The 17,777-nt window shown below is 39.9% G+C and overlaps 1 protein-coding gene across 1 annotated transcript in view; it reads right to left on the bottom strand.

Annotated features, from left to right (window-relative positions):
- The window catches only part of KLHL32 (kelch like family member 32), a gene marked incomplete at both ends in the record, with an annotated part of 92,657 nt that overhangs the window by 5,726 nt on the left and 69,154 nt on the right, over positions 1-17,777 (bottom strand). Inside the window, 2 exons of the mRNA XM_084283350.1 lie at positions 922-980; positions 8,874-9,600. Of these exons, the coding sequence (XP_084139476.1) occupies positions 922-980; positions 8,874-9,600 (786 nt within the window). The remainder of the gene's footprint in view (positions 1-921; positions 981-8,873; positions 9,601-17,777) is intronic.

Genomic DNA, 17,777 nt, shown 5'->3' with positions numbered 1-17,777 from the left:
ATAAGATTGCTGCCTGTAATTACCATGTGTTTGGGTTTGGGACAGATTTGGCATTTGTATAATCGATGCCCAAAACTGCAACTCAAAAAGGATGAGGCAGGTTTGTCAGTGCCTGCTTTCTGCTTCAGCACCCATATGTGGTATGCCTTAAAAAGTCAATGGGGACCACAGCAAAGTGTCTCCTGGCAGAATTTGGTTCCAAATACAGCAATCAAAGGCTCTATCTTGCAATCAGAGAAGTCAATACCTTTCTGTGCAGGTGTAAATCAAGCTATGCAACTCTGATTGCAAGCTTAGGACTTTTATTTCCTAATACAAGCAAGAGGGCATAACCATGCCCTAACCCTCTGAAATGGTTACTGAACCATGCTAACCTAATCAAAACACATACATTATGTATGAAATAATCCCTAAAAGATATTTTTGGTGCTTGGGTAATGAAATGATAGGCACCCTTGCAGTCAGCAGAATAAGTCACCGGCAGGTAGCACAGTTCTGAAAGTATGCAGAAAACAAAAAGCCTGTATATATATAATTGAAAGCAGAAATGTCAATGACAAGAAGCAGTTTTGTGACACTGACTTTGAGTCATACATTGCCCAGGGCTGCTGAATTACAAAAAAAAATAAATAAATAAAATAAAAATGAACAAGCCAAGTAAATACTGATAAATAGAAGGGATTTAAAACACATTTATTCTAAGTATTTAATCTAAGATATTTCTAGCACCTACAGGCTTCAAAAATGTAAAAAGAAGTCAGGGTGTCCATTACTCTGTTAAACAGACACATCTGTACAAAGTGAATTTAAAATACCACCAACTCAAATTAAACTTAAGGAATTATTGTATTGTATGCATTTGCTAACAGACCCTTTATAAGCAAAACACATGAGAAAAACACATACCACACAGATACTCACCTGCTTGGGATCATAGACCATAAGCCTGTTCTGATACTGTGCAGTGTTTGTTACTCCTCCTATGAAAGAGTTTATACAAGTTAATTTTTTCCATCTTAGTGAAACCAGCACCAAGATCAGATACAGCAAAATAACCATTTGTGGGGTCCATTTGCTGATAGGATTACACTGCATAGCCCCAGTTACACTCACATGCATCTGCACTTTTTAATCGGGTTACAAGATATTAATTAGCAGGTTTGTCAAACATATAGAAACATGAAACAGAAACAACCCCAGTCATTGCCCTGTAAAGCTAATTCTGTTGGCTAAAAACAAGACAAAAATCAGTTTGTTAAGGAATGACTGTGTGTTCAGCCATCTCCAGAGCACAAAAAGGTAAGCCCTGTCCCTGCTGCCAGGAGCAGGCAGTGCCCAACACCCTTTAAAAACAAGGAGGTGGCTCTGCACTGCAGGGGAGGAAGTGGTAAGAGGGGAGCCATGCTCAAACAAGACTAGTGGCAACACCAATGCCAACAGGATGGCACAGCACAACCCTCTGCAGCTGCATTCATGTGTGTCTTTGAAGAGAATTACGTATTTATTATATTTATCCTGTATTGCAGATACAGATGTATTGCAAACATTTTCTGGCTTGGTTGTAATTGAGTTACAACCTGACTTACGCTGGGAGGTTCCTCCACAGTGATCAGGAACCATGCTAAGCACTTAGCATACGAATTTAGCAATAACCTCTAAAAAGCAAATTATAAAGCCCAGAACAGACTCTCACACAACTAAATGTCACAAAACAACTATTTAGCTCAACACAGAACATGTCTAATGCCTGCTCATCCTGCACTCTGAGGGTTTTAAATGGTAAATCTCACTGAGACAACTGGTGGAAAAGCCCATCTGTCTCCAAACTGCAATCTTAGCTGAGGAAACGTATTCCTGAGCGTGCTCAAGTGTCCTACGAGCTTGGTGCTTCTGCAGCTCTGCCACCAGTGCCATCCCTGCTCTCTCCCCACACGGGGCTATGGGGAATTAGATGCTTTTATACCCCCTGGTCTCAGCATGCCTCCATGCATGCTTTTGGTTCAGAACTGTGCTGGCGTTATGGACCAACCCCCCCCCACACCTCTATCCCATCTTTTCATTTTGTGGAGCAGTACTGATGAGCGGTATCGGTACTCCCCTTTTCTGGAAGATGTTCAGCCAGAAGCTCCACTCTGGATGTGCACCAGCTCTGCTCCCATTCCTGTGCAATAACAACCAGTCTTTGTACTACCTGAGTGCTTGGAATATTCAGTCCAGAGGACCGGAGTAAATCTACTGCAAAGCAAAACATGTAGACTGTACATAGCTTAGACACAGAGGACTTGGCACCAACGTTTTACCTGCTTCTCTGCTCCTGTTGGGGTGAATTACTTCCTAAAAACAGTCCTAATGCTTAAAGATGGAATGTCAGATTGCTGTTTTGGAAACTGAAAGTCGCAGTTGTTTGGATGGTTTCCTCCAGAACGCTAACCTACAGGAGATGCATCAGGAACACAGTGCTGGGTCTCTTACTCTCACTCAGAAAGAACACCGCAACTTGGGTGGAAAGATGCGGAGGGAGAAGACAAAGAATGGGGTCACTTCCTTATGAAATAATGAAATAATCCAATAAGCAAAATTATTTTCCTCTCTTCACAAAAAGCCCCTCATATCAAGTACACAGCTTACATTTTTTCCCTGCAATATTGCTCATCTGTGGTGTTTTATCATTACATTCCCTTCACATACCGCTCTTCACTTTTAGATTAATCTGCCAAAATGAGATGCTAAGGATTTGCATACAGATTTGACTACACAAAAATAGATCTGGAATTAATAACAGTCTCTATATGTTTTAATTTCTTCTAGACTGGAGTACCCTTGCCTCCAGCAGTATTCTTGGCTTTGAAAGTCATCAAGCTGATTTGTCTGCTCTTAGGTTATGATGCCACATGCTGCTACACTGTCCCCTGCAATCAAAGTGCTTGCAGAGATAGATTCCATGCCTTCCCCTAACAAGTATATTTTATAGATTGGCAGTTTTGATCTCCCCTCCCCAGGGAGATAATCTGCATCTTAACAGGTTTCTATAGATACATCTGTCATTAAATATGCCATCTTATATCTGCATCAATTTTCAAACTCGAGTTCCTCCTAACTTTGAAGTGCTATAGCAAAAGTTTAAAATTTTCTGCCAAAATTCACATTTAACAAGTCTGTAATGTCCTCTTGAACTATTCTTTTAAAAATACTCCAGGCAGCTGGGAAAGGGCAGAAGAAGATTAATATGTCTCCTAAAAAATAGGACAAGGAAAAAAAAGTTTAAATGCTACTAAAAATAATACATACTTTCTCTCAGAAAAAAACTGGGGTAATCCTAAGATGAATTTCTTCAGCTGCTCAGCAGAGCTTTCGAAGAGGAGGGAAGGGCGAGGTATGGGAATGGCACTTGAAGATTTGAAACTACAAACCATGTCATGGAAGTTGATGTTAAGCAATAGCAGCTAATGTGGTAGAGAATCGATTAAAGAAAGTGAAAAAAAAAAAAATCTGCCTGGGGAAATGGCAGCAAAACGCCCAGTTTGGTCAGAGCTCGGTGAGTTTTACAAAGCAAGATTGATGACCACACCAATGACAAGACAAGACAAGCGATGACAAGAGCGGTTTGCTTTGCAGACTAGGATTTCGGGGAGGCGAGGAATGCCCTCAAGACAAGCCTGGCTCTTTCTCATTCTTGCAGCTGTGGGACTGCACTCCTGGGAAGCCCAGCACCAACCCTGTGGGCTTGCAAATGTGTTTTCACTGCCACAGCCACTGTTGCTCACTCCTCCTGCAGCAGATGCTGTAAGACAGGCCACAAACCCTGCTTTCTAAGCCCTTCAAAACCCATAACCTCCCAACTTCCCTCTGCATGGAGAAGGTCCTGGAAGTCCAAGATCCCCCATTTGTCCACCCCTGCCCCAAAAATGCACAATGTTTGTTACAGCCCCCAAACCGTCCACAAAGTGCACTGAAAAATGCCTTCCATAAAGCCACCTCCAAAAGGAGAAGGGTGGTAGGCTGTAGGTTTAACACAATTTTCCCAATCAAACATTTATAATCCATATTTATAACGTGTCCTAGCAAGACCCCCATCTGACTTGAGAAATCTCATTCAATCCAAATCCCACAGAAAATCTCACCACTCTCTCCGAAGTCCCCAAGTGCTAGGCTGTGCACACGAATCCGACTTTGCTGGGAGATGTGTAAAACCACATGTTGGCAAAGAGCTCCCCGTGTGTATTCCTTCCAGCAAATACATGGAATATATCGAAACTCATGAAATGCTCCCTGTGGTACTCTGCTGTTCTAAAATAGAAATCTCTCCGCTCTCTCATGCCCGTGTGTTAAACACAAGATCAGCCTTCCTCAACACGCGAGCCCGCTGCCTTTTACTCAGGTGCAGCGAGGGTGGCTGAGCTGGAGCATCTTCCACCCCAATGAAATCCCTGAAAGACACCAATGGTATCTCTACATGGTGCTGTTCCCCTCTGGATGCAATCCAGATGCCAACAAGAGGGGCACAAGCCCTATTTTTTTGGATTAAAAAAAAATTAATCTTTCAAAACAGATGTTTACTATCAATCTACAAAGAATCAATGACATCAAACCTAAAATATCTGTGCTTGAAAGGTGTGAGATCCACTATCAATGTTCAAAGATAGTAATCATAAAAAAGAAACAATGTCCCATATGCAGACTAAGATGGGGTTACAGAGGTGATTTATCTCCTTATTAAGCCCCTATAGATGGCAATTTCTGTGCCAGCTGCACCACAAAACTGGGTTTGGTCAGATACTGTAGTCTCCTATTTATTCCAGATCTATTTTTCATAAAACAATATTATAGGCATTTACCTGAGGGGGGAACCCTCCTCACATCATATAGCATATATAATAATAGTAATGTAGCGCTTTTCATGCCAAATCACTTGCACACTCAATAACTCTCTAAGATACGTGGTCATATCCTTGGTCAAAACCTCAGCATTAGGGGAAAAAAAGAAAAAGTCTTGAAATTATAAACTTCAGTCTTGATTTCTGAAGAAAAAAAAAAAAAGTTGTTAAATAAGAAGGACAAGATGTGACTTTAGCTGACACACATCGGGTCAGTCAACTCGGGCCTCTGTGAAACCACAGCCTAATGCTGGGCTTCAGACCTCGCTTCTCATATGCTCCTCTCCCAAGCCCTTTACCAGGAAGAAAGCCTCCTTATCCCTCGCTGCAGATGCAGAAATGGCACCAAGCTGGCAGAGGCTTCCCCACCTCACCCCGGCCTCCACATGTGGGGCACCTCCAGGGGAGAAGGATGGGGGATGCATGTAAGGAAGGTCTCCAGATCCGCACACATGCGCCACGGGGGATGAAGGGAAGTGGGCACCATTCAGGCTCTCACCCCCAAGGGACGTTTCCCTGCTTTTATAGGATGCAACTGTCAGGGATGGTGAACTCCAAAGGGTTTGGCGCTGTTTGTGTCTCTTTCACTGAAACGCTTCGCTTGAAGCATGTGGCATGCAATTCGCTTGTGAAATGGGTCAGGGTGTCAGATGTTAACTGCGGCCTGCAAGATTCATCTCTCTATAAAATTTCAAAACCATCTGCCCGATGCCATACTGTAAATGCAGAGGACTTATTTTAATGAATTCTCATACACTTTTTAAAATAAGAAAATAAAATTAAATAGAGGGCTGTGAGGAAAAAAAAAAAAAAAAAAAAAAAAAAGATGAGAAAAAAACGACAACACAAATATAAAAATATGTTCCACACTATATGGAGCTCAGAAAACTTGAGAGCTGAACCCATTTTTGTTCTCTAGAGATAAGATTAGTTCCAAAGTGCAAAACTGGTGAGCTTTGGGCAGGTAACAACCCCAAAGGGGTGGTGGCAGCTTAGCAGTCCCTCCATAACCAGAGCCACCGACCTCCCAGCTCCCAGTTGTCCATGTCTGCATGCCCTTGGGCACCATTTTGTTACCACACTTCCCTTCCCTGGCATCTTTGCCAGGATTTTATCCTCTGTGATTTTTGATTCCTTCTCGTGTTTTTCCCAAAGTAAAGCTAACAATGAACCCCAATAGTAATAACAGAAAACCCTCAAGTCTAGTCAGCCTTTGATTAGAAAAGCCTTAGAAGACATGGGCTTTTAGCGGGGCACTAATGCTATGACTAAAAAATAAGTAAATGATTTGCATGCAAGTCATGTTTTGATGACTCTCTCCACAAATACAAGGACTAAAAACTTATATTATCACTATTTAACTTCTTCACTTACTAAAAAAAAAATGGACAAATTTTCATTGCTGTAGTGCCAGCTGGTAGCATCAGACTGACTTTGAGAGCTCTTGCTGATGACCTGTATTTCCAAGAAAAAGCTGCAGGGATACAGCTCAGAAACTGAAACTAATTTTTTAATTACTTAATTTTAAACCACATACTTAAAATTAGGTTCCCTCCTGCATTACTGATTACTCTTACACTAACACCTCATATATGATGGTAAAACAGCAGCTTTTTTCAGTAGTGACTGTTATTTCAGCACAATAAAACTTCCCTCTGTACTATTCCCCTAGCCCTGCATATACATATACACAGTTAGTTTGTGGCCCTCAGCAATTAGTTAATAACAGAAATCTAGCTACAGTTACAGCATCCCCATCTACCTTTATTTAAAAAATAATACATAAACACAGTTTTCAATCTGTGAATATGTAATGCAAACCAATACTCTAAAGTATTGCAGAATATGTTCCCGTAATCCACACTCGCATGTCAGAATCTAGCAACTCCAAGCTGCTAAGCATTTTCTCCAAAGCTATACAGGATACAACCAAAAAGTCCTGTCTACTGCCAAAACTTCACTCCTTTCTGCGACTATCACATGCTCTCAGTTTTGCAACACTAGCTATGTTGATACCCTTTTCAAATACAAGTACTGGTAAAACATGGCTTGTTTGTTTGTTTTTCCCATTTGTTCAGTTCATCTAATAGACTTTTATGAATCCATTAAAGGCATATCCTTGAACACAATATCACACTGATTCATTGTATAAAGCAGACAGCATTTGAATGTACAGGTAAGCATGCATTTCACTGACATAACTAGGCATATTAATTAATCCCCAGCACAATATCCCTTTTCCTAACATATCAGGAAAGATTAAAAGACTTATTCATCAATCCCATATTTGACTTTAAAATCTCAAACAAATCCGGTAGAGTTTCTTTACTTGTTTTTAGTAAATGATTATTTTTTTTTTTAAGTTAACTTTAAAAAAAACCTTTTTTTCGTGTACTAGAGACCAAATTCTGATGAGTGTTTCTAGAGCTCTTTCAATAAAAACTATATGGCATAAAACACAAATATGTTCATCACAATTTCCTAAAAAGCATTGTTTTCCAAAAATAGAAACTGTCAAATGTAAACCATTTAAGGGGAGGGAAAAAATAAAAAATCAAGACACAGAAGTAGTAGCATCCATGTGCTTCAACCTGCCCATCACAGGCACTCATCTCTTTCCACCAACAGAATAGAGAAGGTAATGAACAAACAGGGGACTGATCTGAACACCCCAAATCAGAAATCCTCTTTCTGCACCATACCCAGGTCTCAAAGCACACTGTGTGCACACTTCAGGATTAACACACAACACAAACTGTATGAGACTCCTTCAAAGCCAATTGTAAAGAAAGTGACCCAAAATGCCTGCCGGGGACCACTGTGACTCCTTGCATTCTCTCACGCCTTTCTTTCCAAACATATCAGTTGTGATTTCAGTGTGTACGTATTAAAATAGGTCTCTGCTACTTCCCCTGCCAACATTTGGGAATCCACTACGCATATGGGCAGAGAGATGCATCTGCAAGGAGCTCCAGTAACCTCAATGACATATGTTGAGAAGCACAGCGAAGGCCTAAGGAGCTAACAATCTTTTATTCATGCATCATCTCTTCACCAGAGGGATCCCAGACCATGCTAAAATCCCCCGAGGCTATCTGCTGTGAAGGCAGCAAATGCTGAACATTTTCTTTAAGTGCTGGTCTCATTTACTCATTAACTTCCTTGATAGATATTACAACTTTATAACCTTCCATGACACACTTCCTACTAAAAGACGTTGTTTTTTCCTGTCACACCGTCTGTAGACGGCACCGACCTTGTTCCAAAGCAACTGATACCAGAAAAGTCACTGCAAAGATTGATGACACAACGTCCTCAAATTCCATCATCGTGTACATGTAAAATAAAAGATATATCAGATCGAGTTACAAATGATATGTTAGTTTAAGATCACAAGGCTTATACTTTCATCTAGCTGTACCATAATGCTATGATTACAGCTAGGCAGTCCTGCGCACATGTTACTGACAGTCAGAGCCAGGCAGAATTTCTAACAAAGGTCATCTTGGCCTGTTAATACACCCTTAGGAGCAAGTGGGAGGAGTTCATACACCTGCCTTCAAGCTCCGCACCTACACAAGCCAACAAGCGCTTATTTCTCCATTTCATTATCAGAAACCAACACAGTAGTACCTGATCATACTACAGAAACTGGATTTTGTTTTTAGCAAGCACACAGACTTTGTAATTCAAAATTTGTAAACAAGGGCATTATCATTTTAATTCATGATGATTTATGAATGGCGAGTGGAGGTAGTACACATGATATGTGCAGCTTTAAAACACAGAGGGATTTTTAGTAGAAGTAGACAGGTGTGTTATGCCCCTATACTTCTAATCAGGCTTGATTACATGCTTCTGCTCTTAAATTCTTTGAAATAACCAACTCCTAAGGCAAAAGTTATCCTGACACACAAAACAAAGATGATTTATTAGTTTTACCCAAGACTGTATTTTGGTGTTTTGTTAGTACCTCAAACTGTGTGAAACGTTTTCTACCTGATATCCAAAGAAGACCATCCACCACATATCCTGCATGGCATGAAAGCGATCGATCAAAGGACTGCACAAAGGTCCACTTGTTCTTCTTGGGGCAGTAGCACTCCACAGTAGGCAGAACTTGGCGCAACTCATTTCTGCCCCCTACCGCATAGAGGTACTCGTCCACTGCTCCCAGCACAAAGTGCTCCCGACAGTTCTTCATCGGAGCTATCTCGGCCCACGAGTTGGTGCGGGGGTCATAGCGGCAGGCAGTTCTCACCGCACAGGTGCGACCCGTGGATTGCTCAGCCTCTCCACCAGCTACAAAAAGAAAGTCTCCCATGACAGCCACACAGTGGTGACTTCTCCCTACTGGCATGGGCGCTAGCTCACTCCAGTTTGCAATCCCTGCAATGTGAACGTTTTCTTGATCAACTGGGTTGAAGTATCGCAACTCCTTCACTTTACAGACTTCACGTTTTTTCCCACCAATAATGTAAAGAGTGTCTGACTGGAAGCGAGGTTTTGTCCTTCTGGTTTGCCAAACTGGCTGTGCATAGATGCTTTGGTGGTAAGCCAAGGCCTCGTTAACAAGTGCTGTCGCAGTTTCACTGGCTTGGACAAGAGGATGAGAAAGAGCTACAGTATGCAGAGTATCCACGTCCATAAGGCCAAAGCGGACATACTGGAGAAGCTCATCCATGTACTGGTAGCGGCAGTTGTGCTCCAACCACCTCACGGCCAGCTAGAAGTGGGGGGGAGGAAGGGAAAAACAAAACACCGATTATTCGTGTACAATTCTGTCAAAGTTTGGCCTTTTGAAAAACTGTGTCTGTATTCCAAGAACTACGTACCTGCCCCAAGAGTGATATAAGTCATTATGAAAAGTACTCATGAATGCATGTGACTCAACACAAAACATATATACTAATACTCCACCTATAATATAACTCAAAGCACTCTATTGCACCATTCCCCCCCCTCTACTCCCCCAAAGAATTTCCACATTATCAGATTGCAATACGGCTATACAATACTCCTGCTGTGCAAACAGCGATGCTGTAGGAGAATACAATTCAGGAATCAAGCTGCTAGAGCAGTAATACAAATGTTGGGACTATACAATCTTTGGAGACCATGGATCCACTAGAAAGAAAAGCAAGAATCTGGTTAGATGATTTAAAAAAAAAAAAAAAAAAAAAAAAAAAAAGTCCTTTCTCTCTTCCACCTTTCATTCTACTTATGACAAAATATAGAAGGAATATACAAAATACATAATGAATCCTTCAATTTTTCTTCCTTCTTCATTTATATTATTCATAAAATGAAGAGAAGTGTCAGGGGTCCCCAGAAATTAAAGGCAAAGAAGAAAGATGCAGAGAAGAGGTTCTGATGGTCTCTGAAATGGATTCAGCAATTGCAATTGGTATCAACAGCCAAAAATAAATGGAGACTTTAAATTCCATAAAGCATACTGAATCCAACCAAGTCTGTAAACAGGCCAGGAAAGGCCTAAGCCATTTCAGGAAAGCTGTAAGGTATTCTTGCAAATCTCCATTGTTGAAGACACCCTAATTTCCTTAGGGAAACTGTCCCCATGCTCAGGTATCCTCTTCAACAGGTTTTTCTTTTACTTGTGCCGGAGCTCTAAACCTCTCCACTCACTTGATCCATTTTCCACCTTAAGGTTTATAACCCTAAACCCAGGAACCACCAGTCCAACACTTGAATTTGATGATCCCACCTGTCCAGGATGAAAACCAGTCTGCTACCTGCCTCGACTCCTCCATCTCCAATGCATTTGAGGACGTGTATTAAAGTTTCCTCTTCTCTGAATGACAAAGTTTGCTACCTTAAACTGGGTAAAATCTTCCTCTTAGGGCTGTAGTAGTAGCGAATAGATCAGGAAGATCATTTTGATTGTAACAGTCTATGCCATTCTTGTTTGTATATCCCTACATTAGACTGTTAACACACTATGACATTGCTGTTTTATGTTTAAGATTACGACCTACTCCTATTCCCACCCCTTCTTCTGCAGAACTTCCACAGTGTTGTGCTTTCTCTGTCACTATTGAACTCTACTATTTACTTCAGGCCACTGCTCCAATCTGTCAAGATCACTCTCAATCCTAATTTTATTTTAAAAAGCGCTTGAAGACCATTCCACCCTCTGATTGTCTGAAAACAAAACAAAACAAAAAAATTATTATTACATCAGCCAAGTCATTAAGGAAGACATTGAATAGTTCTGAATGAGAACAGGCTCCTCTACTTGGTACTTCCTGTCATCCTGACAAAGAACTCTTGAGTTTCTAACTATTCATGCAATAAGAAGAGTTTAATCGAAAACTCACTGCCCTGTACTGATGACAGGAATGTCACATGAAACAGCTGGAAAGAAAGATTCCTATCTTATTAAAAGCTTTCATATAAGCATGGTGTATCAACTTTATTGTTGCTTCTGTACTCCATCAGAGAGGGGAGATGACAAACTAAAACCACTTCGGTTTTTTAGATTAATTTGAAGCACATTTTCTGCACTGTTGTACTCAAAGCCTGTGAAACAAAGGATCAATGAAGGGCATCAAAATTGCAACTGTAATTCAGTGAGTTAAATGCTGAATTTAGTTTCAAACTGTGCATTAGCTATACGTGTTTAGGCTTGCTAGTAAAAGGGAGTTAATAAAATATATTAGAAAGTGCTTATGGACTTGAAACCATTGAGGAATATATTCACATGTTCTAAATCCACCAAATCCACACATCTAGTGTCTCCTACTGAGAGGTTTTAGGTAACTCCCTACTGCATGTCTTAGGATGTGTGTGCATCATTTGTCCAAGTCTTCAGAGGCACTTAGCTTGCATCACTGACTAGATGCTTGAATTTCAAGCGGAATTCAGACTATCTTCATACTGACTGAATGATTTCTGGTTTGCTATATTAAAGAAGAATTCTCAAAACTTACTTTTCCTACCTGTCATCACTTGTGTCCAACAGATTGGTTTCTTTTGCTTAGAGTTCATGACCTTACTCTTATCTAAAACAGTGTTATCACCTGTGCTTTAATGACAGATATTACAGACTCATAAAAGACATACGCTGAGGAAAATAAGGTCCTGGTAACCATAAGGCTTTTAAAGGAAGTTTAACATTAATGCCTACTAATATCTTAAAAGTTTATGCTTCCTCTTTCTTTTCTTCTCACCACCACCTCTTGCCCCATCCAGCAAATACTATATAAACAGAAAAACAACACTACATACATTCATACCTTTCACTATCTGCATTCATTTGTACATATGGAATGTGTGAAGATCTGCAGCGGAAAGGATGGACATCTCCACTGCAATACATTTTCTCTGCTGCTGCATCAAGTTTGGCAAAAGCAACCTGGTTCACACTGAGTTTGATCTGTACTGAAAGTATTCCTGGAGTAGTTGTAAAAAAAAAAAAAAAAAAAAGCTTCACTGAAATCAGTAATGCTTAACATTTCTCTAAAATCACAAATTTCTAAACCACCATAGTGATGGTGTAAAGTGACACAAATATTCTGTTGGCACCCACTGGAGATGTACAATCTATTCCCGGCCTTGAACCAAGACTTTCTCCGTCTTTTCCTACACTATTTCATCCCCAGCCATCTGTCCTGCATCTTTCTCTTCATTTATGAAAACTTTTAAATCTTTCTATATTCAATCTATTGCCATCTCCTTGGGATCCTCTAAATACAGCACCTAAAGGTATCTTTGGTCTACACTACTTCCATGCTTCCTTTCTAATGAGCAACTGCAACAGCAGCAGAAGGAATTAGGTCTTCTGCACAGGAGCTACTGGCTGTATCCAGACTTAGCAGGTCTGAGGTTAGTTTGCAGAGGAGCACTGCATTTTACTCTGCTAATTTAGGAGGCAGGGCTCGGAACCCTGGCACATCACTAGATCACCTGAATGGTCTGCAAGCATTTAATAATCAGCAAAGAAGCTCCATTGGCTCTTAGTGAAGCCACTAAGATCTGGGAATTGCAACATGTACAGATTCTCCCGTCCAGATCAATTCAAGCTACTGCTCAACACAATCTGACTACAGTATCCTATGGGACCCATGCCTAATCTTTGGCACTCCAATGCAGAGAAAAGTTGTTGTGAGCTAAAAGCTGTAGTGTTTTTATCTCTCTATCTTGCTATTGAAAACAACGACTGTTACTTGACTTTAAATGCCGTAAGTTCATTTTGGGATACTCCTTAAAAATAATATGGCTGTACTAAAACTACAAATGCAGATATTTATATGTATACTCACATAATTCATGACCATTTCCTAGACTATGACAAAGGGCTATGGAACAGGTTCTGTGGTGTTAGGGGCACTCACCAACTGAGCCTTAGACTTACACATTTCTGATACAGCACGCATTGTTATGGTGCTCTCTAGCAGAATGTGATGTCTCACACCTTGGAAGCATGGAAGAAAATTGAGTTATCTGGGAGGTGAACTGCTACTCTAGTCAGCAGATGGTTTGGCAGCAATTGGAAGGCTGGAGGGGGAGAAGTTCAAATGAAAGAAAATTAAGTTCCCAAACAAGTTCTTTGGATGTAGTAGAAATAGTCACTGATGGACTGTAAAACAGTTCTAAATTTCCTTTTGCGTTAAAGGAGGCAAATATAACTCTCATGTACATATGGTGGAAGCAGAAACTTGTAATATACCAGCAAACATCTGCGTATTTATCAATGCAAGTTCCATCACCTTTACTCAGCTTTTGTTTAATCCATACTTAGAAGCCTGGTGCCTTCATAGAAACTCCAAAATTTACTCCATCTATGCCCCAATTACAGTACCTATTCATCCTCTCTGGCAGTAGTGATTAGCAACTACAATCAGAATTGGCAAAATAAACTCAAAGCCATTATACACTGTATGACACTGCAAGGAGAGACAAGCAGATGTCTCTAAGAAGATACTGACAGCGCTTGAAATCACAACTGTGTTTAAAACACAAACAAGCAAGCAAGGAAAAACAAAGAGACCGTCCATTGTGAGTCCAAATTGTGAGTTTTAAAATATTCGTATCACTGCTAAATAATTTACTAAACTAAGGAAAGACTCGTATTGCTAGTACCATATAGGCACATTCTGTTTAAACTGCTAGAAGCTTCTTTTCCTATTAATTTTAATGTATGAATGTGTGTGAAAAAGAAGCTACCTATATCAACTTTAATAAATAATATATTTTGCCATATTCATCTTCTGAACTATGTAAATGACAAAAGTAGACCCTCAGAAGGACAAGGATTTTCAAACCAGATTAATTCTCTTATTCTGAAGCCTTAACCCAAAGAGTGTCTTCTCCAAGGTTACATTACTTGATTTAGCAATGGAGTACATTCTCAGAACTTCAGGAAAAAAATGGAATATAGGCTGTGGCACAGTTGAAGTGTACATCTAAATACACCTGCAAGTTTGATTGTGGTTTCATTGTCTGTACAATGGCAGCTTCTGCTTCAGCACAGTGCTTCAACAGCCTGACTCCCAAAGCCTAGGAATGCAGCTCCTCTCTCCCTGCTATTAATGTTGTATGTACCACATATGTACCACAGCTGGAGAAGGTACTCGGGCAGTGGGGGTTAAAGCTGAATTAAGAGTTTCACTCCTGCTGAAGATTGCCCTGTAACAGATAGTTATCTGGTCTTTTGGGTCACCAACTATAACTTTGCCCTGCCTGTTCAGCATCTCCCTAGAATCATTCTCACTAACCAGAAAAGCCAAGCCACAGTGCAAAAGTTTGATATACTTGTTAACCCAAGTTCATTTGGAAACTACTTTAAGTCACAATGTCAGCAACAGGGAGAGTTTATGTCTCTAGAGTAAATACTCCTTGGACTCTGCAAGGGGCAGGGGCCATGGGAACTCCATTAAAGTCTGATCTTTAGTTGATGTATTCATGTCACAGACCCACAGACCGCAAAGGAATTATGCTAGTTTATATCCTCTAAGGTCTCTAATAATTGAGATGAAGCAAAGAAGTGATAGCTGTGGAAGAAATTTTTTGTTTGTCTTTTTTGTTGTTGTTGTTGTTTTGTTTTGTTTTTAGAAACAACAAATAAACAGAAATGGTAAAATTGTTAAGGTTTCAAAACAATGGATTCCCATTTTCTCATTAAAACAAATGAAAATCTTAAATAAAATATTATAGCAAACATTCTCATTTTAGGAAAAAGGATGATTTTAAACATGGAAACAGAAACAGAGGGAAGAATTGTCCTGGACTGAGACCAGATATATTCAACACCAATTATCGGCTTTCTGCATGATAATAATGATGATATATAACAGGAAAAAGGAAAAGAAGGAGGCAGAAAGGAAGGAAAAAACAACATCCATAGATGTCTTCTTTCAACATACATGTCACCTAAGCTGTTTTCCTATTGCTTAACATAAGAAAAATTTTAGGCCAGAAAAATCAAATTCATATCTTTGTGCCATCAGTATACTGGACAGTCCTATAGATCAGTTCCTTTTAATAAATAAGACAAAACCAGACATGAAAGCAACATAGCTACTGCAGCAACCACTTTAAGGGGTCTGGAGAACTTCAAAAAGCAGAATTGGGTCTTTACTAGTTCAGCATTTGTTTTCATCTTACACTGTATTGCCATGTGTGTTCTTAAAACACAAATTTTGACTATAAACTTGAATGTGATTTGGCCTCTTCTTGAGGTATACCTATTTTACCAAGTCTTCAACTTTCCAGACGGGAACCTCTTGCCTCAAAACCACCATCTCTCAATATTGGCTCTCTCAATGGCTACTGTCAGCAGTCCCCTGGCTCTTCAGATCTCAAGGGGATTTGAATCTACAGGAGCAGAACCTATGGATAAACCAGAATTTTCACTAAAGCTCTGAAATAAAGCCCACTGAAGGCTCTGGAGGATCTTCCATTTTTAAAAGTGGACAGGGATTTCCAATGGGCCTGAATTCGGATCTCTCAGTCCTCCTCTCTCCAGAGACTACAGAGGAAGAAGTCCAGAAGGTTTAGGATATCAATGTAAACATTTTAGTTAAGGTGAGCTAAATTGGACTGTATAAAACTTAACAAAAACATATGGGGGGAAGAGTTGTTTCAGGGGAAAATCAAAAACACACATTTTTTCAAAGCCACAGGTTACACACAAACATTTTTAGAAAGCCAGCATGGAAGTTAATAAGTAACTGCGTGGCACAGCAGCTGTATCAACCAGGCAGTACCTTACATTTGTCAGTATGGAAAACGAGGGACTCAGACCTAGATGTCACGGGGCCTTAGAAATAGAAATCTTTTTCTTCTTTTTATTTCGAATTAAGAATGTGCATAAAAATAAGACTGTAATGAGCTGCATGTAGAACAATCAAAATTATGAGGTATTTGCATTTCTTTGCACCTTGAGCCAAACAACTACAAAATTATGCATAGAATTCTCTCAATCCGAACCCAGTAAATATTAATAATCTCTGAATCAGCAACGATACATCTTTTGCCCCTGAACCCTGAAGAGAGACTTTCCAACTCAAAAACTTGTACTACACTGACTGAGACCATCTTTACAAGGCACTAGGCTGAGGCATACGTGTGTAGTCTGTGAAAATAATGCTGTGCCATCCCCCACCCTCTTTACACAGCACTGTTTTAAAATTACCTGTTTGTCAGTTTTACAAATGTGTGTGTATGTAAGCAGCCCCCGGTGTGGCGCTGCATTAGCAAGCAGGCAAGCTTTCATTTGCACATTCCGATTTTACAATCAGAATTAAAACATTTACTCTGTTCGGGGTGAGTTGATAAACAGGGATTTTAAATTTTCCTTCCTTTTTTTTTTTTTTTTTTTCTTAATGCAAAAAATGAAAGAAAAATGTTCCTCTAGATGTATTATGCCTTTGGGCTCCATTTGAGGGAAGGGAAAAAAGACAGAGAAAGCTACTGTGAAGGTCACAGAGCGAAAGAACTTCCTCAGGGCACAGAATAAATTAAATCCCAAGGAAAAAATAAAATGTGATTTCCAGAGTGTGAGGCACAAACTCAAAATGACAATGATTGACAGCCAAACTATATCCGTGCAATATCGAAGACTGCACGTTCTCATTTACCTCAGTGTAGCCAGCAAGCGCCCATTAAACATCCGTCTGATGCCCAAATTAACCTTCTTGGCAAACTGAAAGAGGCACAAACTATCATAATCAACCTTTCATTATCACAGCAGCCTCTAGTTAAAGGGTCAGAATAATTGTGCCATCAGAGCCCTGATTGTTTTCAATCAACAGACGACTGGAGTGACAGCTCAGTGATGGAGTAGTTTGATGAAACCGCACCAGGCCTAATCAGAGCAGATGAAAGGAAGGCATGATTGGTGCAAATGAACAGTCGTGCCTCTCTTTTTCATTTACAATCTGAAATTACTCTTAAATTTACAGGGTTTTTTCTCCCTTATGAGTACCTCTGAAAGAATGTTTGACTTATTATGAGTTCTGACAGTGCAGAGTTATAAAACACAGGTAGGGTTTTCAGCTGAGGCTTTAAGTGGGTATTCAGCATAATTTTAACAAATTCACTCTTGAAAAGCACAAAATGACTAAAGACTTCCAATGACCTAACCTTTCAGTGCTGTTTGATTAGCAGAACAATTTATCACTGCTCACATTCTTCATGTTAAGAGAAGATTAAAAAAAATGGGCAAGGATCTCTTGCAAATGTTTTCTCTTAGCCAATATATTTATCGCAGTATGCTCCTGTTCACACACACAAGGAAAAAAAAAAAAAAAAGGAAAAAAAGAACATTGCATTAATAATCCTTTTCTTCTTACAATGAATAAGGGAATACAAGCAAAAGATTGTTTGGAGATGAAAGCAGAGACCAATTATCAGATGCAACAGACAGCATCAATATTTAGT

This window comes from Netta rufina, assembly GCF_964035555.1.
Source record: "Netta rufina genome assembly, chromosome: 3".
Taxonomy (NCBI): Eukaryota; Metazoa; Chordata; class Aves; order Anseriformes; family Anatidae; genus Netta; species Netta rufina.
The sequence above is the reverse complement of the archived record's forward strand: the minus strand, read 5'-3'. Positions and strand labels throughout refer to the sequence as shown.